General features: G+C 33.5%; 1 protein-coding gene across 1 annotated transcript; it reads right to left on the bottom strand.

Moving 5' to 3' along the window:
* Window positions 1-314: 314 nt before the first annotated feature.
* Window positions 315-5,564, bottom strand: LOC132063693 (uncharacterized). Its single transcript, XM_059456372.1, has 2 exons — window positions 5,213-5,564; window positions 315-822 (listed from the first exon to the last, which is right to left on the bottom strand). The coding sequence occupies exons 1-2, from the start codon at window positions 5,546-5,548 to the stop codon at window positions 457-459; spliced, it is 702 nt and encodes a 233-aa protein (XP_059312355.1). The 5' UTR covers window positions 5,549-5,564; the 3' UTR covers window positions 315-456.
* Window positions 5,565-24,334: the final 18,770 nt, after the last annotated feature.

Raw genomic sequence — 24,334 nt, 5'->3', positions numbered from 1 at the left:
AAAATAAGTAGACTTCTGTTTCATTTCAATTACTTCGTTAGCGCGCAATTTGTTAAGCTTGAAACTTGAAGTCAAAATTGTTACCCTTAAACTGTTAGGAATTAGGATAAGTATATGAATAAATCAAAACTTCATTATTTTAAATCATATTCCTCTCAAATTGCCGTCTTAAATGAAATTTTTTGTTTTGCCATTTATCTACAATCACCAATACGAGGAATATAAATTAAATGGGAATGGGAATGGGAATCCTACAATTCAAACAGAAGGTTAAACGAACAATAAAAATATTCAAATGCATAGGGTCGAAACCATACATATTTAATACTTTGATATATAAAACTCATAGGGTCGAAACCATACACATTTAATACATTGATATATAAAACTCACTGCGATTAATTTTTTTATATTGACCGCGCATCGCGCAGGTACAATACTAGTTAAAAAAGAATATCAAGGCCTGGGGTCGTCAGGCTCTTCATAGTGATAGTCGTGTTCATTCTCATGGTAGTCGTCTTCATTCTCATTGCGGTGTTCTTCGCTCAACTTAAAACGGTTGTTGTTGTAGTTGCTTAACTCATTGACATGACCCGTGTTGTCGTGCTGCTGTACCCTTTTACCATTGTAGTGGTTATAGTTGGGGGGATAGTTTTGTTCTTGATTGTTGTAGTAGTAACTTTTTCCGCCATTTTTGTACGGATAATTATTTGTGTTAGTTGGATTGGTGGTTGTGGAGGTGGTGACGTAGCCGTGGTCCATTAATCTTGGTTCACTCAGATCGTGCAGCTGGTCGTGATCATTGTCACCGGATGGCCTGCCCTGAAATTGAAATCACAACAAGATACTTTAATTTAATGAAACAGAAGGACGTACTTACTGATTTATAGATCAATCAAACACGACAAAAAAAAACTAATTTCGAAAAATTGAGTTGAAGTTAAAATTATGAGTATCTTTATTTGCAGAACATAAACTTATGGGTCAAGTTTTAAATTAAAAAAAAAAAATTGAAATCAACAAAATGGTCCAATGATGCACAGAGGAATGGTCTTCCAAATTTTCATCAAGCTTTTTCCAACTTCCAGACTCTGCCAGCAAACAAGATCTTTCACATTCCTTGGCATCACCAATAGCACACCACACATGTTAAGAAATAGATCACATAGCTGCTTTGTGTAACAGTGCAAAAATAAGTGACGTGCAAATTCCTGAGAGTTTTCACATAAGAAGCATCTACTGCACAAAGGAATTCCTCTTCTCTGCAACTTATGTGTAAAAGCATGAATTCCTAGCTGCAAGCCAGCCAAAGCAAGCTCTTTAAGAGGTGCTTGTGATTTCCACAACAGCTTCCACGGCCAAATCAAATCCCAATGACTTATTCGTCTCTGCAGAAGACCATAACAGCTTTTGACAGAGAACTTGCCATCCTTTACAGCTCTCCAAACCTGAGAGTCCACCCTACTAGCATCAAGGATCAGAGGTTCCAGAGAATGTAAAAGTTGACCAATCTCTTTTTGATGACATAAAAGTTGACCAATTTCATCAACTTCCTAATCATTAAAGTTTCTCCTAAAATTAAGTCTCCATTCCCCTCCTATAAAACGTTCCGCAACTCTACACTGTTTGTTCCTGGTTAAACTATACAATGTAGGAAATCTATTCATCAACTTATCATCTCCTAGCCAAAAATCTGTCCAGAACCTGATTCTTCTCCCATCACCAACTTTCAATGAAATGAATATCTGGCCACAATCTACTGATCTGCTTCTAAACTCCGATTTTTTAAGGCATTGAAATTACACGTGGTGTCCAGAAGTCTTCTCTCCCATATCTAGTTTCAGTCAGCATCTTCCAGATTTCCTCTTTTTTCACTGTATCTCCACCACCATCTAAACAATAAACTTATGAAGCTAAATTTTTAACTCCCAAACCTCCACCTTTCTTATCTTTTATAACTTCATGCCACTTTACCAGATGAAACTTCTTCCTTTCAGAATTCCCATCCCAAAGAAACTGACTTTTCCTAGAGCTTAACCTTTATTTCAAAAATTTGAGGCATAGGGAACAGGGACATCAAAAATAGTTAAGGATTCCATCAAGCACACTCCTTATTAAAGTGAGTCTCCCACCATAAGATAGATACTGTTTTTTCCAGGGACTCAATTTTGTAGCATATCTATCTAAAACTACTTGCCAAATTCTTTGATCCTTCACTTTAGCTCCCAAAGGCAGTCCTAGGAAATAGTAGTAAATTTCTCAACTTTACATCCCATCAAATCCGCTAAATCATTAATGTTACTATCTGCATTAACACTGAAGATGTTGCTCTTAGCAAGATTCACTTTCAAGCCAGAAACTGCCTCGAAAGTTAGCAATATCCCTAGCAAATGTAGAATTTGTTATTTATCTGCATCACAGAGGATCAAGGTGTCATCAGCATATAAGATATGTGAGATAGTCACCTCCCTGTTACCTCTCCCTTCAATTTTAAAGCCTTTAATCCATTCCAAATTTTCAGCTCTTTTGAACATCAAGCTCAATATTTCCATTACAATGACAAACAAATATGGAGAAAGAGGATCTCCCTACCTAAGGCCCCTTTGGGAATTGAGGAAGCCTTTTGGACTGTCATTAATCAGAATGGAAAACCTAGCGTTAGAAATACAGGTATTGATCCACCTTATCCATTTACTTCCAAAATTCATTAACTGTAGCACATTCAAAAGACGACCAATTAATATGGTCGTAAGCCTTTTCCAAATCCAGGTCACAAGCCACCCATTTTTTTCCTTTTTTTAAAGTGATGATCAATACACTAATTTGCTACCAGTGCAGCATCAACAATCTGCCTTCCCTTTATGAGAGCATTCAGGTTCCCCGAGATTAATTTGTTTATTATCGTTTCTAAACCTTTCAGCCAACAGCTTAGCTATGATTTTATAGATACTTTTCTGAAGGCTTATAGGCTTGAAGTCCTTAATCTCTTTTGCACCTTTCCTCTTGGAAACAAGAGTGATAAAAGTGGCTGAAACTTTTCACAAACGTGCCCTCCGGAAAAAATACCTTCCACTGTTTTCAGGATATCCTCTCTAACAGTGCTACAACATTTTTGGTAGAAGTGCATATTAAAACCGTCAGGACCTGGAGCCTTATCCCCTTCAGACATATTCAGTATAGATTCTACTTCTTCTTCAGTGAAAGGCCTTTCCATCCAGATCTTTCTTCTTCTGATATTTTAGCCAAATCTTCATCTTCCCATTTCGGTCTCCACTTTTCTGCTTCAGTGAAGAGCTCTTTATAAAAATTCAAAATATGATCTCTTATCGCATCTTCTTCAGCCACCATTTCCTTCAAGTTTGATTCTATCAATACAATTATTCAGCTTATGTGCATTGGCTTGTTTATGGAAGAACTTTGTATTTCTATCACCTTGCTTTAACCAGATATATCTTGATTTCTGTTTCCATGAAATCTCTTCGGCTTTTGCAGTATCCTCAAGTTCCTAACTTAAAGTATCCCCTCTTTTTGTTCCAATCATCACATTCCCACAAAACTGGACAATGATCTGATACTATTCTAGGAAGTGTTCTCCGTTTGATAAACTTAAATTGTTCATCTCAGCCATCTGATACCCAGAACATGTCAATTCTTGACACACACTGATTGTTAGTACCACTGAACCAGGTAAACTGCCCCCATGAAGAGGCAAATCATTGAGTCACAGCTGTGAAAAAATCTCTGATTGATCGTCTAATTCTAGATCTCCCCAACCTTTCATCTCCTGTAAGAGTTACATTAAAATCTCCTCCCACAACCCATCTAGTAGAGACCAAATGATAGACTGCATCTAGCTCTTTCCGCAGCTCTTTCCTTACTTTTCTATCACAAGGACCATACACCCCTGTGAACACAAACTTAAAACCAGAATTAACTTCATCCATGAAAACAGAAGTTGAATGTGCCCCCCTATGCTTATCATAGCATATCAATTTTCTCTTATCCCAAAAGATCACAATCCTACACTTCTACCTTGAGCTTCCATCCACCCATTCAGAGCATCTCAAACCCCAAGCTCTTGATACATGAGTGTTTCATACCCCTCATCTTGGTTTCAATCAAACACACTAAATCCGCCTTCCATTCTTTAATCAACAGTTTAACCATCCTCCTTTTTTGTCCTTATCATTGACACCCCGCACGATCCATAATATAATTTTAAACTTCATTGGGTGTTTACGTAAGACCTCCTACCCCTTCCCCTACCCTTTGAATTTTTCGATAGCCTACATTAAACTCCAACAATTTAACCTACCTATTACTCCTGCTCTTCGACGCTGGACTCCTATTGGAGGAACTGGCATTGGTGCTTTTTCTCCTCTCTATCCGCAACAAAATTTCTAATAAATCTTCTTCCACATCAACTGTTTTTACCCTCAACTGTTTACATATTTTCAACATATTCCTTCTAACCCAACTTGATGCTTCAGCTAGATTAAGTTTCTCATAGTCAAATAATTCAGTTCCGATTTATAGGAGTGGCATCAGATTTTATTTTATTTTATTTGGATAGGACTCCTAGTGTTTACTCTATTTATACGCTCTGTATATCTTCTGTAAAAGGGGAGTTCTTCAGCGAAAAGCAATACTAACATTCTTCTCTGTTTTATTTCCCAATATATACTGCAAAGTTTTCTCTCCACTGCGTCCCATATTCGTAGATAATCAATAGAACAGCAAAAACAACTTACAATGATCAGGATTAGTCCATACTGCTATTGCAAGAACATGGACCCAAACAACAAAAAACAGAGGAAATTCGCCGCATCATCGCCAAAGACACTATTATATGATCAAATTCACAAAATCAATCCTCAACAAAATCTAAAATAGTGTTTCTACTTCAAATCTCTTTTCAAGTTCTGCTCCCTGCAATAACAATCTATCTTGGAATGACAGCTATCTGATGTATTTACTGTTTGGTCATGCAATTAATATCAATTACTCCTATTTGCAGTTTAAAATCAGTTAAATGGGTAATCAATTCAAATTGGATAATTGAAAGGGGGGTTGGGGATTCCGTTACTTGGAACTTTCTATAATTTGGGGTAAAACAGAGTATAGATGTGACCAATATACTAAAGTAAAAGAGTAAAATTTTGGCCTTAACCCAAAATGAAAACTGAAAAATAATGGGGATAGATGGACTTACCTTGTCGTTGGTGTCATAAGTAGCGTCTTTTTCACCTCTGTAGTAATGACTATAAGTGTTGTCCTCAGGGACGGTAACATAAGCTTCCTTGTAGTGGTAATTATTGGGAAGATACTTGTTGTTAGGAATAAGTTTATGGGTGTGGGTGGTAGAAGGTGAAAGTTGATCTGATTGATGATCATAAACACCATTTTCATTTTCAAGAACGTAAACTCCTTTTATCTCTTCGTTGGTGGAAAAGAAGTGGCTGTCTCTTGCATGGATGATTTGTAGTGAAGATAAAAGAGTAATACTGATGAAGAAGGCAGATACTATATGATTGGGAAAAGAAGCCATTGAAATTGAAGGAGATGGATATTCACAGAGAAAGAGAGAGAGACGTGAATCCTCTTTGTCCTTTTTGTGTTCGGATTAGCAGACCGGTAGTAAATATTTCTCTAATTTTATTATGCGTGAAATCTGCTATGTCATGCACAGTATTTTTATTGATTGACAAGTGCACATTATGGGAACCATTTCATTATCACTTTTTCTTCTCTCGTTGTTCATTCATCGCGTCCAGATTCAGTCCAGTACCACATCTTCCAGAAATGTTCAGTGGACCCTGAATTATTTTATGAATATTTTTTTTTGGCCAAATTTATTTTATGAATATAATATCTCAAAACTAAAATGTAAAAGGAATCTTTTATTATATAGAAAATTCAGAAAGCAAAATCAGCCACTAAATTACAGTTTCAAACTTGGCAACTTTTCTTAAGTCCCAAAAAGAAGCTGAAATTGTAGTTGTTGGGTTAATCTGCCATGGAGGAAGGTGGAATATTGCAATCCCAGACTCTAATTATTAGGTGGAAATGTGGCATCTATTTAGATGCCCATTGAACATTACTGGAGGATGTGCTACTGGACTGAATCCGGACCCGTAGATTAGTTACAAATTTTTTGTGGACCTTCAGTTTATTTGAACTTTTTTCCAGTCATTTATGTTCGGGACTCGAAATAATAAGTGTTAAAATTGAAATTAAAGGACTGCAATAGCCTCCCTTTTTATATTAGGCGGTTGAAAATTGAAACCTGGATCATCTTTAACTAAAAATATTAATTAATGTATAATTTTGTTTACAGTAATACTTTCGCGCACGGCTTCTTCAATAGCACTTCATAATTAATACTCTCTCGTTTCAATTTGTTTGTCTTACTTTCTTTTTAAACTATTTAAAAAAGAATGTCACTTTTTAATTTCTATGAGTCTTTAATTCTTTACACTCAACATTCTATGTGACATATTTAAAACCACATGATTTAAAGAGCATTTAATATTTTACACACTTTTTTAATTCAAAATCACAAGATTCAAGAATCTTTTTATATTGTACCAAGACAAATTAGTATAAACAAATTGAAAAGGAGGAATACTGCTATCTTTGGATAGAGTCATACAGAGAATGTCAAAAAAATTCTTGATGCAAATATTAACCAAGGACACAGCTGTCAATCCTTCCCCCAATTCTAGACCAATTACAAAACATAGAAAGCCGACAATACAATCTGGCATCCTAAATAACATCAATATGATATTGGCAAGTTGTCTTTGAGAATAAGCTGATGCCACTGAGAGTCTGTCTCTGGGAACCTAAGGATCAATTAACAAAGCAATGAGAAATAAAATGAAAATTTAAAAGACAAACGACGTAAGCAAATATTATTATGAAATAATCGCAAATTCAAACATTATGAATGGAGTCAAAATAGAGTTGAAACAACCAAAACAAATTACCAGTACTTGAAAGTTGAAACATGCAAAGTCTCTTTTTTCAGTTACAAAGTATATCTTTGTAAAAAAGAAAATTGATTTTCAATGTACATAACAAGTTCAGTAATAAATGAAAATGATTTTTGGTGCATTTATAAAGGAAGAAGGACAAGTTAAAGAAAAAGAACCACTATTACGTTTTCTAATAAAAAATGTTTCTGCCGATCGAAAATCAACATTAAAATTAAATTTGTTAATCATATCTACATTGGTGAAAAGATAAAATAAAATCATCAATTTCTTGATTTATGTTAACTTCATTTGAGCCTGCACCTCATGGTCAACTTGTTTGCCGAACATGAGGGCAATTAGGGAACTAAAATAAAATTGCTGTTAGTGAGTCATGTAAATTGAACCATCAAAAGTCAACAACAACAATAACATACCCGCAAATGGATCCCACAACGTGAGGTCTGGGGGGAGGGTAAAGTGTCTGTGAGACCTTACCCCCACTTTGGAAGGTAGGGGAGGTCAAGTTTCGAAAACCCTCAGCTCAAAAGAAAACAAGGAAAATAAGGGAAAAGAGTCAGATACGGACCAACAAATCAAAACCATGTGAAAATGAGAAATAGCAAGAGCAACGAAGTCATGATAAAATAACAAAGATAGACAAGACCAACACATAGAAGCAGGATAAAAATACTCCTAGTATGAGAAAGGAAACCTCACGGCCCCCCACTAGCCCTCTACCCTGATACCGACCTCCACCCCCTCCTATCACCGGTCATGTCCTCGGTAGGGCCGGAGTAACGCCATGTCCCGCCGAATCACCTCTCCCCGGCCTTCTTTGGCCTACCCCTCCTCTCTTCGTGCCCACCACAGCCATCCTCTCACACCTCCTCACTGGCGCATCAGCGCATCTCCGCTGCACGTGGCCGAACCACCTCAACCTCCCTTCCCGCATCTTATCCACCACGGGGGCCACACCCACCTTATCCCGAATCACTTCATTCCGAATCCTATCTCTCCTGGTACGCCCGCACATCCATCTCGACGCATCCGCATCTCGCCTACCTTCATCTTCTGGACATGCGTTCTTAACTGGCCAGCATTCCGTCCCATACAACATAGCCGGTCTAACCACCGCTTTGTAGAACTTACCCTTTAGAATAGGCGGCACCTTTTTATCACACAAGAACCATCAAAAGTCGAACATCTTTTTTCGAGTTGACGGAAAAATTAATTGGAGTTTTATTAGTTCCAATCGTGCGCCTATACTTTTCATAATGTTTTATTTGTGTCTATTGCAGTGGGTGTCACGCGCAGTTCGTTTATTTTTTTGTCCTTGCTTTTCATCTCATTACTTCAATCGCCTTGTCTATTTTTTTTTATGTAAACTAGACGGCCTATGCCCGTGCTGCGCACGGGCCCAACACTTTGGATTATTGTGCATCTATGTGTATGTAGTTGTATTTGGATAGTGATAATATATGTATATTTTATATTGCTAATAAACATACATAGGTTTGTACTGTTTTTATGCATATAGATATATATACTATGTTCAAAACACGATTAATATAGTATTGTAATTTGTGCTCCGTATCTAAAACTTTATTATATTAGTGTTTGCTACGAATACAAAGTCGGCAAAAATTTATTAATACTTTTTAAAAGAGAAGACTTGTTTAAAAGGAAACTATTTTCCTCTCTTTGAGATAAAACAAAAGCAATATTTAAGCATCAATTGATACTTTCAATTTTATTTCGATTAATTTAAAGGTATAAAATATTTATTATTTTTTATCAAATTTTGATTTGGATAATTCTGATTCAAATTATTAAATTAATTTTACATGTTTAAAACGAAACAAAGTAGAAATTGATTTTCTATTTAAACGAAGAAATACTATTTTTTAATTTTTGGTAAATATTCTCGGTTTGGCTCATTTTACTTGTCATGTTGTCTTTTGCATGATTTTTTAATGAAACGTCAATTAGAATTAGAATTTGACTAATTTACCTTATTCATTATTTAATCTCCATTTGATTTTTTTTTTTTACGACATTAATCTCTTTTCACATTTATTAGAGTAAGAATAAAATGAAAAAGTAATTAAATTTTATCTTATTTTAAAATATAAATATTTTAAGTATATTTATTTTAGTAAACATAACAAATAAATGACATGGCGGAATAGCAAATACAACAGTTCAATATCTAGATTAGATCTCAGGCTAATATAAAAAAAGAAAGAAACTTGTATGGTTTGGCTACTTAACCTTTTGAAGAAAAACAATAATTTGGGGTCCATGTTTTTTGTTGTACAATTATTTCATTTGCTTCCACTAATGAGTTGATACACATGTGGCAATGAATCCATCATTATTGACTTAATGGGATACTTTGGAAATTACATGAATATTGTTTGATTTTTTAATATGGGGTACCCTTTTTTTTTTACATTATTAGTTTGCACTGTTTTTATATATATATATATATATATATATATATATATATATATATATGTTCAAAACACGATTAATATAACATTGTAGTTTGTACTCCGTACCAAAACTTTATTATATTAGTGTTTGCTACGAATTCAAAGTCTACAAAATTTATTAATACTTTTTAAAAGAGAAGACTTGTTTAAAAGGAAACTATTTTCTTCTCTTTGAGATAAAACAATAGCAATATTTAAACATCAGTTAATATTTTCAATTTTAATTCGATTAATTTAAAGGTGTAAAATATTTATTATTTTTTATCAAATTTTGATTTGGATAATTCTAATTCAAATTGTTAAATTAATTTTACATGTTTACAACTAAACAAAGTAGAAATTTAATTTCCTATTTAAACGAAGAACTACTATCTTTTTTTGGTAAATATTCTCGGTTTAGCTCATTTTACTTGTCATGTTGTCTTTTGCATGGTTTTTTTAAGGAAACGTCAATTAGAATTATAATTTGACTAATTTACCTTATTCATTATTTAATCTCCATTTGATATTATTTTTCTTTTACGACATTAATCTCTTTTCACATTTATTAGAGTAAGAATAAAAATGAAAAAGTAATTAAATTCTATCTTATTTTAAATATATTTATTTTAATAAACCTAACAAATAAATGACATGGCGGAATACCAAATATAAAAGTTTAATATTTAGATTAGATCTCAAGCTAATATAAAAAAAATGTATGGTTTGGCTACTTAACCTTTTGAAGAAAAGCAATAATGTGGGGTCCATATTTTTTACTGTACAATAATTTCATTTGCTTCCACTAATGGGTTGATACGCATGTGACAATGAATCCATCATTATTGACTTAATGGATACTTTGAAAATTACATGAATATTGTTTGATTTTTTAATATGGGATGTACTTTTTTTTTACATTGTTTGTTTTTTTTAATATGGGGTTCACTTTTTTTTTTTTTTTTTTATATTGCTTGATGTTGTTAATATGGGGTCCACTTTTTTTTCTTGAATTTGGAGATGGTGGATTCCATTTTTTCTTTATATATTGCTTGGTGTTTATTATGGGGCCCACCCTTCTTAATTAACACAAATTTATTTCATCCGTGCACTTTAATTTGTTCATTTTTTACTTTTCACATTCTTTGAGAATTAATTAATCTCACGTGGATATATGCCATAGTACTGAATATTTATTCTCTTCTCATGCATACACGTGTGCACTTCTATTTTAATTCTCCGACACATACTTATTTTCTCCGCGAAAAATGAGTCGGTCTGATAACAAAATTATGAAAGTTTTATTACATAAACACAATTATAATTCAAATAGCATTTGTTATAATCCTATATTTTTACGTACAGACTAAGGGGTTGAGCCCTAACTTTGGCGAGCTCCTTGCCTTCCACGATTGAAATGAAGGGTTCAAATCCCATTAATTGTATATAATTCCTTTTTCCTAATTGCTCTCTCTTCAGATGTGATACGAAGGAATTTGTTTTACAAAAAAAATACAAAACAACTACTGTATCTTAATCCTTTTTAAATAATATGTGTACACACGTCTTAGTGTTTTACGGGTTCAATCTAAATCCACCTTTTTTCTTTTTGTTTTCTCTATGTTTAGCTTTAATTTTTCATGGACTTATTATAACTCAGTTTCGGATATACCCCTTATATTTTAAAAGCAAACACTTATACCTCCTATGCTACGAAATTTATACACCTGCACCCTATGAGGTATATTTGTACTAAGTATATTAACATGTAATTATTAAAAATAAATTACAATTATAAATAAGAAGCTATTATGTATTTATTTTATGAAATTTAATAAAGAAGATAAATATTTCTTTGAATATCTCTATTCACGCATTTGATTAAAATAGAGAATAAATATTTCTGAACGTGAAATTTTTTTATAACAAAATCTGAAGGAGAAAATAAATTTACTTTGTTTATATTAAAAGATGAAATGGAATTTATTGGAATGCGGATTTTGGTTAAAAACGACAATTTAACATCACATTCACAAATCTCAAACAGTGTATGTGCATCATGAGAGATATGGGTTGAAAACTTAAAAAGGTCAAATATGTGGGTCTCACTTTATATTGCCTTTATGTTAAGTGTTAGAGGTGATATATAAAAAAAGAAGCTACTTTATAGAAGAGAGACAGACTACGAAACCGGCTCTTAAAATAAATTACAATTATAAATAAGAAGCTATTATGTATTTATTTTATGAAATTTAATAAAGAAGATAAATATTTCTTTGAATATCTCTATTCACCCATTTGATTAAAATAGAGAGAAGGAGAAAATAAATTTACTTTGTTTATATTAAAAGATGAAATGGAATTTATTGGAATGCAGATTTTGGTTAAAAATGACAATTTAACATCACATTCACAAATCTCAAACAGTGTATGTGCATCATGAGAGATATGGGTTGAAAACTTAAAAAGGTCAAATATGTGGGTCTCACTTTATATTGCCTTTATGTTAAGTGTTAGAGGTGATATATAAAAAAGGGAAAAGTGTTGCTAAAACACACTTATATAACACACCTAAACTTGCGGGGGTCTTATTTTTTGTGTATTATCTATGCTTTCAAATGGACAAAGTCACCCAAACTCATTTGAGTGTACATGACCACTTTTTAACGAAGGAGATAAATCCGGTCGTTATAAGTGCACTTATAGTGACCAAATTTTTTTCAAGTTATTAGAGCTAATTTTTCTTTCAATTATCGTGCCTTTTGCTTCGTGCCTTTTGTGTTGAGTTTGTGGTCGTTCAAGAATTTGTGCCTTTTTGCTTTCCTTTGGTTGAGTTTGATTTAATTATTCTTCAATTGGGTATTTTTTCCAAAATTTCAAACCCAAAAACTCCATTGTAACGACCAAATCAAACGATATTATATAGTCTTGAATTGAAAACATGATTAATCAATTTTAGTAAACAAAAACTCCATTAGGGCATAATTTATTCATTTGGATGAGGTGTGATAAAATAATCACAAAGTCAAACTCGAATTTTCGGGTTGCCGCAAATGAGATATATCAAAAGAACCGAAACGTATCCAATCGGTGATGTAATTTACTTGAGATAAAATTTATACCTTTCCATTTGATTGACGGAATCTTATAAAGAGAGTTTATCACAAAATACACAAAAATTATTCTAGGATGTGTTTTGAAATAAAAAAAGAAGCTACTTATATCGAAACCGGCTCTTCTATAAAGTAAAATAACCAAACAAGATAAAACTATTTAATAGTCTTGAAATTATAATTTTGGGCATAATTTATTCATTTGGGAGGTGTGATAAAATAATCACAAGTCTGATGAGATAAGGAGCGATATCCACGATTAAACTTGAGATAAAATTTATACCTTATTTGATTGACGGTATAAATTTATCAATTTATTCTAGGATAAATTTATATCGTTAACCAAACAAGATATTTTATCTCAAGCGTAGTCCTGAAATATCCCACCTTATTCCCTTATACCACACGACCCCTTGGGGATTTCCCACGCATGTCTTCTTTAAATAGAAATTGGCCGGTTGCCCTTCTAAATAGGCTGGTTTCCAATTTTTGCCCATCAAATGGTATGATCTTTAATTTTTGCCTTTAAAATTGAATTTAGACCCGGCAGAACATAAGTTCTTTAAGGACGCGGGACATAACTAATATTATGATGCTAAATATAAACTTATGCCCCACGAAAAAAATATTTGTAATAAGGGACAAAAATTAAAGAAAACACAAAATAGGACTTTTTTTTTTTTTTTTATGACATGGGAACCAGCAGCCGCTACCCCTTGGGTGCGCATTGTTTGATTGTAGATCTAGCAAGGTTTAGGCCTCGATTGGACATGATTTAAAATTATTAATTTGAAATTAGGTTGATTTAAAGTTTTAAATTTTGTTTGGACATGTAATTTGCATTTGTAAAGCTGAATTTTTTTTTCTCATAAAGATGAAAACTCCATAGTTTGTCTATCAAAACTTCTCCAACTCTTATACAATCTTACCGAATGAGAAAATTATAATTTATAAACAAGGTATCGAAATATCTAAGCCACCGCATTAATAAATCGCATATCTTTATGTTCCTTTTATAAATAAGTGCTTGTGATTACATATTATTACAAACTTTCAAATACATATAATTTTACAAGGATTTGCGAGTCGAACAAATCAACATTAGTAATAGGGAAATGGTTCAAAAATGCCCCTCTACTTTGAGATAAGGGCTAAAAATATCCCCTGTTACAAATTTGGGTCAAAAATACCCCTCCCGTCATTAAAGTTTTCGAATATACACCTGTCTTAAATGAAATGCCCAAATTCCCCAAAATAACCCGATTTTATTTTTAAACCCGCTCTATTTAAACCTGACCCAACTACATAAAAAACTCATATGTGACCAACTTGTTCCTCAGTCCTACATCTGGAGCCACTAGGCACAGGAGCGGGTAACCAATGTGAGTTTTTTATTTAGTTGGGTCGGGTTTAAAGATGAAATCGGATTATTTTGGAAATTTTCATTAAGACATGGGTATATTTGAAAACTTTAATGATGGAAGGGGTATTTTTGACCCAAATTTGTAACAGGGGATATTTTTAGCCCTTTTCTCAAAGTATTGGGGTATTTTTGACCATTTTCCCTTAGTAATAACTAGTTATGCTTTAATATAAACCTCCCACATGGTACGGACAATTTCTTCATCTCGAGCATATGTGTTTTTGTTTTTTGCAAAATGTAAGATGATAGGTCTTTATTTGCAAAATATACAACTTAGTGTCAAGTTTTACATTTTACGAAAAATTAAAATTATAACTTGGAATTTGAAATCCCACTGTTTGGAGAATTTGGGAGAATCATTACGTCTGTAACCAGCGGTAAAAATTGGTCCACTCACCAATCGCCACTTGTCCCGAGCATTTAATGCAAGGGAGCGCATGTCACTTTAGTCTTTTCATCTTCTTTTCCGTCAAAAAACGGTGGACTTTTGCACGTAGACATAAGCCTGTTATCCGGTTTGAACCGGACCATACCGGTAACCGGTTAGTAAACCGGCCGTTTTCCGGTCTAAAAACCGGAACCGACCACCGGTTCCGGTTTACCGGTTTCAAACTAGAAACCGGACCTGTCCGGTCCAAAACGGTCCAAAACCTCTTTTTTGTTTTTTTTTGTTTTTTGTATAGTATATATATATATATATATATATATATATATATATATATATTATATATTTATTAGTATATTGTATATATTTAATATGTTATATAAAATATATAAGAATATACTTATATATATAATATATAGGTATATATATCAATAACTTATATATATATATATATATATATATATATATATATATATATATATATATATATATATATATTTAGTTATATGTATACTATATATACTTATATATGTTTAAGTTATATGTATTCTTGTATAACTTAAGTTATTTATAGCTTAAGTTTTTTCTAAGTTTATAAATTCCTATTTTATAAATTAAGTATATTTATATTATAAGTATATTCTTAGTATATTTTAGTTATTTTTCAAGTATATAACTTTCTAGTTTTTAATTTAAGTAGATGTATATTATAAGTATATTCTTAGTATATTTTAGGTATATTCCTAACTTAATATAAGTAAAAATATGAATACAAGTAAATAGAAAAAAGCTCAATGAGCCATATATTTTATTCATTCATGAATAACATTTATTTACAAGTTGTAGTTTTTTGTTAACTTGCAAATAATACATGAGTTGCAAAAAAATAGTAGAATAATAAAATCACCAATTGTCAATCATTTGGTTAATATCCGCCATATCATATTTGGTCATGGAGATATCTTCAAAGTCTTCCATTTGGTCCGCTCCACTTGCTATCAAATCTTCAATCTCTTCCTCTTTGCCTTCCACCGCTTCTAAGTTTTGGTTGCGTCGCTCCGATCTAATCCAATCGCAAATGCACACTAGTACTTGCAAGCTAAGTCCGGATAATGAGTGTCTATAGTCTCCAATTTGTTGTCTTCCTTGGCCAAATGCACTCTCCGAAGCCACAGTTGATATTTGAACCGTAAGGATATCTCGAGCCATTCTTGAAAGTATCGGATGACTCGCCTTGTATTTCTTCCACCATGCTAAGACGTCCAAATCATCTAGTTGGTCGATATGCACATTTTGCTTCATCAAATAAAGGTGATATTCATCAAAGTTTACATTAGAAGAAGGAGTTGGATGTGAATGTAAAAGTTTTAAATGTGACAAACCCGATAAGCCCTTTTTGCTACTTTGAGAAGTAGTAGGGCGTGGAGCAATGGGTGTAACATTTTCTTCCAAATTAAAATAATGACTAAAAACTTTTCTAAACTCGGCATCAATAGCGAGCTCGGCTTCAGCTAAAGATGATTCAACTTCCTCTTCAACTTCTAAAAAGGTATAAATTTGATTAACCAATGCTCTAGTATAAGACATTTTTAAACAAGGATTTAAAAGAGAACCCAATATAAATAAAGTTGGGATGGGAAAAAAATACTTCTTAAATTTTGTTGTCAGATTGAAAATAACCGCTTGATAACCGGATTTATATTTATACTCTTGTAAAACTCTAGCTATTTCCGCTAAGTAGGCTAAAATTTCGGTTACCGTGGGATAGAATTGTCTAGAAAAAGCAAGAGTTGCATTATAAAAAATTTGTAAGAGTTCAACACATTCCTTAACATCTTCTCAATCGGTAATATTTAACCAATCATCATCATTCGTATTAAAATGGTTGTGAACTTGTTGTATAGGAATCCTATACTCATATGCTTGTTGTAACATAATGTAAGTGCAGTTCCGCCTAGTCTCAACTTCTACTTAAATTTTCCTATGTCTAAGGCCATTTTTCACACAAGAATTCTTAAAATCTCTCGGTTTTGCCCTATTAGCATGACAAAAAAGAAACGCAGCCGCATTTCTAACTTTTTGAATAGAATCTTCAAAACACTCAAGACCATCTTTAACAATCAAGTTTAAAATGTGACAACTACATCTCACATGAAAAATATTTTTTAGCGGAGGGTTTAATTCCTTTTTTAGAAGACCAACCGCCTTTGTATTATTAGAAGCATTATCTAAAGTAATACAAAGTGTTTTTCTATAAATGTTAAAAATCTCAAAATAGTAGACATTGAATCCGCTAAAAAATTTTCATCGTGACGATCTTTCCCTTCATCATATAAAAAAGCTATAATTCTTTTTTGCATCACCAAATTATCATCAACCCAATGACATGTAATAGCAAAAAAATCTAACTTGTTAAGACTAAGACCCAAATCAGCGGTAAGAGAAACATTACAATTTAAAGAATTAAATACATGACGCAAATAAAATCTATATTTTTTATACAAATCTATAACATCCGCTCTATAAGTACTTCTAGGAATACCCTCAAATAACGGATTATAACAACGTTGAATATAAGTAACAAACCCCAAACCCGAAGGAAAGGAAAATGGTAAACAATCATAAGCTACCATTTTAGCTATTTCTACACGCTCTTTTTTCTTCTTATACTTAAATTTTTTACCGATTCGTGGGTCTATCGTCATTTAAATACCCCTCATATTTGAACCCGTTTGCTCTCCCCAAACATCCTTATGTCTACTTTTCATATGATTCGTTAGTGTATCCGTTTCACCATCCTTACTAGTTTGTTGCTTAAAAACAAATTCTTGTTTACATATATTGCATGTAGCTGTTTGTCTTTCCTTATTCTTAGTCATAAATCCCCAGATTTTAGCGGTTGGCTTACGAGTTCTAGGCGGTTTGTCTTCTGTATGTGATTGTGCAGGACATGTATCTCCTATGGGATTTTCGGGGCTTGTATTTCATCATCATCAATTTCATTAAAAGTGTCGGTATAATGTTGTTGCATTGCCTCATGATCTAAAAGTGGATTATTTCTACCAACATCAATACCTAAATTAGGTATTTCGTTCACAAATGTTTCCTCATTAAACTCACCCCTAACAATACCACTACTACCGGCACCACGTCTAAATCTCTTCGCCATTATTAAATAGAATTAATTTAAATCACACTCAAATAAATCACAAGAAAATAAATTGCAACAAATTAAATTGCGTAAATTAAATAACGAAAAATAAAGATAGTGTTGACACCCAATTTTGTCCCTCCTTCATTCTAATTTATTTCTTCGGGTTTCTAAATTTACTAACGAGCTAAATATTTTATTTTCACTGCTATTTTTATTTCTACTACTATTAATACAGTTACCTTCATTTTCACTATTTTTACTAGTATTACTTTATCGCAAATTTCAAAGGGGTCATCATCACTTCATTTTTCGGATTTTGTACTCGTTAAATTAATTTTACTTTATTAAAAACCTTTACTTTCTATATACTAATTATTAATTGTATTCACATAATATATATTATACTAGTTATCAAATTAGAAGCTCAAATAAATTAATTAGAGGAAGAAAAGGGCTAAATTCGGATTTCACCCAGCCCATACTCTAATTAATTTAGGCCGGCCCGGAGCAGCCCATTTAGCCATTCATCCATCCAGCCCACCATTTCTACCCGACCCGGCCCAATCTTCTATTTTTTCTCCCTAAACCTACGCACCACTCATTCTTTCCTCTTTCTCCTCTTCAGCCGCTTCTCTCGCTTCCTCTCTCTTCTCCCTTCTTCAATCTCTCTCTCCCTCTGCTCCCTTTCTTGTCGTTTTTCTCCATTTTTAGCAAAGGATAGTTTCTCTTTCACCATGGCAGACCTTGCCACTTCATTCCCGTGCAAACCCTCTCTCTCTCTCCTATCTTCAACGTAAAGGGCCAAAAAACCCTTCTGAAATTTCTGGAAAAAGTAAATCAACTTCAGAGGTTTTGATTTTGAATTCAAACGGCTCCTTGAACTTTTGTTTGGAGCCAAAATCTCGAGTTGAAAAACTGGAACCCTAGCACATTCTTCAACCTATAAAATACATCCTTAAGTCTTAGCCGAAAATACAATTCCAATTTTCTGAAAATACAAAAAAAGGGCTGTCTCATTTTGTTATTGGACATCAACTTTAAAATATCAAACATTTTTTGTTACTCTCTTTCATTCTATTGCTGTTTTGGAATCCGAGCATACACAAGCTCGGAGATATTAACAGTCGAGCGTAGATTCGCAACCCCTACCTCAGTTTCACTGCCTCGAAAAAGGTAATTTCCTTCTGTTTTAGTTTATCCTTATTTTTGTAGTTCAGTTTGTTTGTGAGTCCGCGTCGATCAGTTTAGTTCTAATTTTTGCACTTAGATGGTAATCTCTGTTATTTTCTTATATTCCTCTGTATGTTTGGTGTTTTACTTGCTTGATTCGGTTTTGCTATGTCTGTTCCCCTGTTATTTGTTTAGTTTAGTTATCAGGTTTGGTCTAGTTCAGCTTAGTTATTATTACTTAGCGTGATGTCCATATCTTGTTAATCTAGTTATCATGTTAATTAATTTAGCTCGGTTATTATACGATGCTTATTTTCCTGTCCAGCTCAGTTGTTGTGCTTAGTTAGTTTAATTTGATGATGCATAGAGTTGGGTTGATCCCTTGTTTCTTAGTTCAGTTTGGCTCGTTAGCAGGCTACTTATAGGACTAATCTCTTCTCCCTTTATATAGTTGCTGGTTTTGTTTGTTGCATTACAGAGTGACTGTTGTCTAATCCCAAAATAAAATGATATAGATCTTGCGTGTTTATACCTCCTTCGATTTTGAAATCTGTACAAGCCATGCTTCCTAGATTAGTATATTTTAGACTAGGTTAGTTGTATCTAGCCATATACCAACCCAGTTACCTCGATGCATTGTAGACCCTGTCTGATAATGTCTAAGTACTCGCTCGATTTCATCTTAGTTGGTTCGCAGTTCTATCACCCTGCACTGAGCTTGTTTAAATTAGTCAAATAAGATTGGAAGTTTATGATTCCTGTTTAATCATGTATAAGCGTTCACTTGATTTCACATCAGATGGTTTGCAGATTTATTAATCATGTCTGAATTCTCACTGGCTTGTCTAAGACGAGTTAATTCATAACCTGTTGATCATGTTTAGGCTAAAATTGCCTACCAACATGTTGGTTGATATTCTCATTTTTTTTAATATCAAAGGGATCATCCCACTGGTTTGTTGTTAAAAGAAGCCGAAGCCACTCCTTATGATACGAGTACATCAGGCTTCCTTAAAATTGGTATTAAGTTATATATGTTCTTTGAGTCGTGAGTTGGATAATGGTCCATAGAAGGTACCAGATTTCTTTGATCATTAGTATCCAAACTTGATACATTTGTGCTTGCTCCTTTGTGTTATTTCTGAAACCAATTATGACCATGGAGCATGCTCGATTAAGTCCAGTGGTTATTTATCATCAAAACTGTTGCTCCGTGGTTAAAGTTTATGGCCAGTCCTTTATTGAGTAAAAAGAAAACATGTGAATATAGTTCCCTATGACTGATCCTAAATCTGTTTGAACCCTTTAAAATGCCTTTTAAACCTTAAAAGTAATATGTCCCATGTTAATGTAAACTGATCAATAAAGTAGCACGCTAAATGAATTTGAAAGATTCCTACTGAAGTTTGGATACTTAGGCTGAGTTTCCAGGATTTAGGACCTGTCTAAAACCGAATACACATTTGATATACATCTGATATACATATCGTGGTGTGTACATCTTAGGTATATTATACGTGGGATTAGACAGGTAAATAACACATACGGTCCAATAATGCAATGTGTGCATCATATACTATGTTGTTCATGAAATATATGTATGTATACACGAGATATACCTAGATATACACGATGTATACATAGACTGTTGGTTTGTCTCGAAACTTACATTATACATGTTTAAATTTATTTATTGTCTGCATACTAATATTTTCTCTCATTTTGTGCATGGCTATCGTATACGAGTCCCTCGGACTTGTCTTCTCCGCATTTTGGCGTTGGGCCAAAAGCCCAACAAAATCCTCCTGTCGAGTCAGCCCACCCTCAGCCGAAGATAAAATTCTAGGCTGAGGCCCATAACAGTGGCGGTGAACAGTAGCAGTTTTACAATGGGCTGAGCCCCGTTAAATCATTTACTCGTCCATTTTATTTTACTTTGTGCATTTAATTTGTAATTGCATGACTAACACTTTACTTGCTTTATTTGCTTAGATCAAGGTGAACCTTAGCAGAACCAGTAGATTAGTATGGAATTTAGTATAGTTTTGGGTAGTTAATTTAAGGGAAACCCACAATTAATTCTATAAGATTTCTGTCTCTCTTTCTTTTGTTGAGACATTCATAATATCTACAATATTTATTTTCATTAGAAATAATTGATTTTTGAAATAGCGTAACCACATATTTCGAGTTAAAAGTTTTAACGAGAATAACATTTTCCAAACAAATCATGTTGATTTCAAACATTTTAAAACAGTAAAGGCTTGAATCATTCCCTTTTATACGTTAAAATCCTCTCTCTTATTTCCGACGATTTCGTCGTATTTTAATAATGTAAAACTTTAAAACTTTATCGATGTCAATCTTATAATGATTCTTCTAATTTGTTAGTCATTATAATTTATTTTCTTCAAGTATTTACAAAGCGTTATACATCCTGCACTTTCTCAGTTTATTTATTAATTAAGCTATTTTATACCAATTACTATTTTTTCCCATCGGTCCTATTTTAAGTAGCATTACTAGATGTCTATCTACAATTTTAACAGTATTTTCTTAAATATTATAACATATTATCCTCACATTCTTAGCCTAATTAAATTTGAGTCCGGTCGGATTAACCATTATTAATGGAATTTAGAGGATGCCTAATACCTTCCCTCTAGGTTAGTTGAACCCGTACCTAGAATCCCAGGTTTCGTAGACTTTAAAATAAAATCAACTTTAGATATTTACTTTAATTAACTTAGGTGTCCTAATTCACCATAAATAATTAGGTGGCGACTCCTTAACTTTAAATAACCCCGGAATTACCCGGATGTTGTAAACTATTTTGACTCTGGTTAAAATAGGGTATGACAGATAGAGTTGGAACGAAGGTACCAAATTGCCGGACTAATTTCCAACAAAGTGTGAAGGCGGCTAGAATTGCAAATCCACCAAAGCTACTTCGGATTGTTGCAAAATCACCAACTCCACCAACAATATTATAATTGCAAAATTAATAATTGAAACTGGACTAAGACTTTATAATATTTAATTGAGAGAAATTTAAAGTAGCTAATTGTTGCAAAGTAACTATCATTGAGAGAAAGATAAGAGTGAATTGGTGTGGATTAAAATGAAAATGGAGAGGGGTTTATATAGGGGTGGGGTTGCGGGGGGGGGGGTTAATTTTTTTTTTTTAAAAAAAAAAAGTTTGTGGGGGTTGGGGGGCCAAAAGGGGAGTTTGGAACCGTTTGGCAACGGCCTTTTTTTGCAAATGGACCGTTGGCCAACAGTCGAGCCCAATGTCCCAACGGCTACATTTAAAAAAAAAAAAAAAAAAATTTGACCGGTTTAACCCGTCCGGTTCCGGTCCCAAAAATATCGAAACCGGACCGGATAGTATTAAACGGTAAACCGGTTTCACCGGTTCCGGTTCCGATTTTACCGGTCTGGTTATCGGTTTGAACCTTTTAACCCAAACCGGTTGACAGGCTTACGCAGACATAATCCGGTGAATATCCGAAAAGTGGGGAGACCTATCTGTATGGGTCAAAATATGAGTTTGACAGTTATACGTATCAAAAAATGGCATGTGGTAGTAGTCGAAATCCAATTAGATCTAGCTCGGCAATAATGGCACCGGGCGTAGCGCCAAACCATAGTCAAATAACTGATCTTATTCATTTGAGATCTAAAACAACGAGCAAGCTAGTCTAGCTTTGGAATGGTGAGTCCGGAAGCAAACTAACAACCGATGTGCAAGAAAGCTATTACTAATAATTGGTATACTTATTTACAAATTTCAAAAAATATTTATTCTCTTTTTTAATTAAATAAAAAGTTTTTTCAATAAATGTGTTTATCTTCTTTTTAAAATTTCATAAAAATACCTTTGTAAAAAAAAATATTTATAATTTATTTATAAGGGGTGTAGGTGTAGATATTTATCATATAGGAAGTGTAAGTATCTAATTTTAAAGTATAAAAATTGTGTAGAAAATTAAATTATACTAAAGTAATGTTTAACGTAATGTCAGGCGTCTACTAATTTTTCGAGCGTGAGCTCGTCCTGCGCTCCTGCCTGACGGACAAATCTTTTGCACCTGCGTATTTCTTGCAAGAGCACCACACTGGGCGGCATTCTCTTCGATCTCCCGATGCAATTGGGCAATTTCGGCAAGAGAAAGGCCTACCGGAATCTCGTTGAGGTCTGGAAGCGCGAGTGCGGGATCCGCGCAAAAGGCTATTGAAGGGGCGGCGAATGCTGGAAAAGCTAAAGCAAACTAGAAAGGATTTTTTTTCAAAATAGTACTTGTGTTTTGCTTTCTTTGTTCTCTTATTTGGATTGAAAGAAAGAAAAAACTTTTCTTTCTCTTCTTTATTTTGGTTTTATCCCTTCGATGCCCTGTCATAAATCACCTGATTGGAGCCATGGTCTACCCAGCAGTGCTTCATATCCAAATTGCTCTTTGTCTAAGATTGAACTCCGGGTGACTGGATCGCCCCGGCGGGGTCACTCTGACGCAGAGGGCCCTGAGAAGCGTAGCCGTCCAGTAACTGATCCTTTAGTAGGTGATGGGGCTCCCTTGGCAAGACTTTCTTTCTGCCTTGATGCATGCCGCGAGGAATCAAGAGATCTTTGACAAAATAAAAATATTGCTCCCATTTCGCCATAGATTTTGAGAGCATACTTTGAAGATTTGTTTTCAAATATTTGTTTGGCCATAAAAATTTTAACAGATTTTGATAACAAATCTTCAAATCCCAAATTCTGGCTCAAACCCGTTTTTGGACCAAGATCTATGTTTTGACCTTTTCAAAACTTCTAAAAACTTCCCCAAACTTTTGTATTTTATACAAAAGCCCAATCTATTTATGATCCAACCTCAATCTATTTATGATCCAACTAATTCTATCTACCATGTTCCTCTATTAAAGTCGTATTTACCATGTTTTCACAATTAAAGTTGTATCTTCTATAAAGTGAACGAGCTAAGCTGTGTCCAAACAGTAGTATAAGAAATTTTAGGGAAAATTGCTCAATCAACTGTAGAAATCCGTTGCGAAGATAAAAATGGATCTTTGTATCATAATTTGAATTGTAGTAGCTAGTAAATGTATTATTAACAATTGTTATTAAAATATCATGCTCTGCATAATTTGGGATTAGCAAGTATGTATGTTTTGTACGATTAGGTATTCTTAATAGTTTTTAGAACTTACGGGTATAAATAGTGTTTCATGTTTTTCAAAACAAAAAGTAAAATATGTTTTCAAAAATTATGGCCAAACACATTTTCAAAACTTGAAAAACTTCGCTCACATCTAATTTTTCAATTTTTTTTGAGAAATCTATGGCCAAACAGGCTAGCTAAAGTTTTTATCGAACTTAACCAAATGAAGGTGAGTAGGGGTGTTGGTGTAAGACTGTCATGGGAGGGGTTTGTTCGGGAAATCAAAGAAGCCGTGAGACCTTGATGGCATGATAATGGGTCCGGATCCAGTCCAGTACCACATCTTCCAGTAATAATGTTCAATGGGCATCTAGATAGCTGCCCCGTGTCCATCTAAAAATTAAAGGCTGAGATTACACGATTCCACCTTACCCCATTGCATATTAACCCAACAACTATAATTTCAGCTTCTTTTT

Source organism: Lycium ferocissimum, chromosome 7 (assembly GCF_029784015.1).
Source record: "Lycium ferocissimum isolate CSIRO_LF1 chromosome 7, AGI_CSIRO_Lferr_CH_V1, whole genome shotgun sequence".
NCBI classification, from domain to species: Eukaryota; Viridiplantae; Streptophyta; class Magnoliopsida; order Solanales; family Solanaceae; genus Lycium; species Lycium ferocissimum.
Note: the sequence above shows the minus strand (reverse complement) of the source record. Positions and strands in the feature narration are given on the sequence as shown.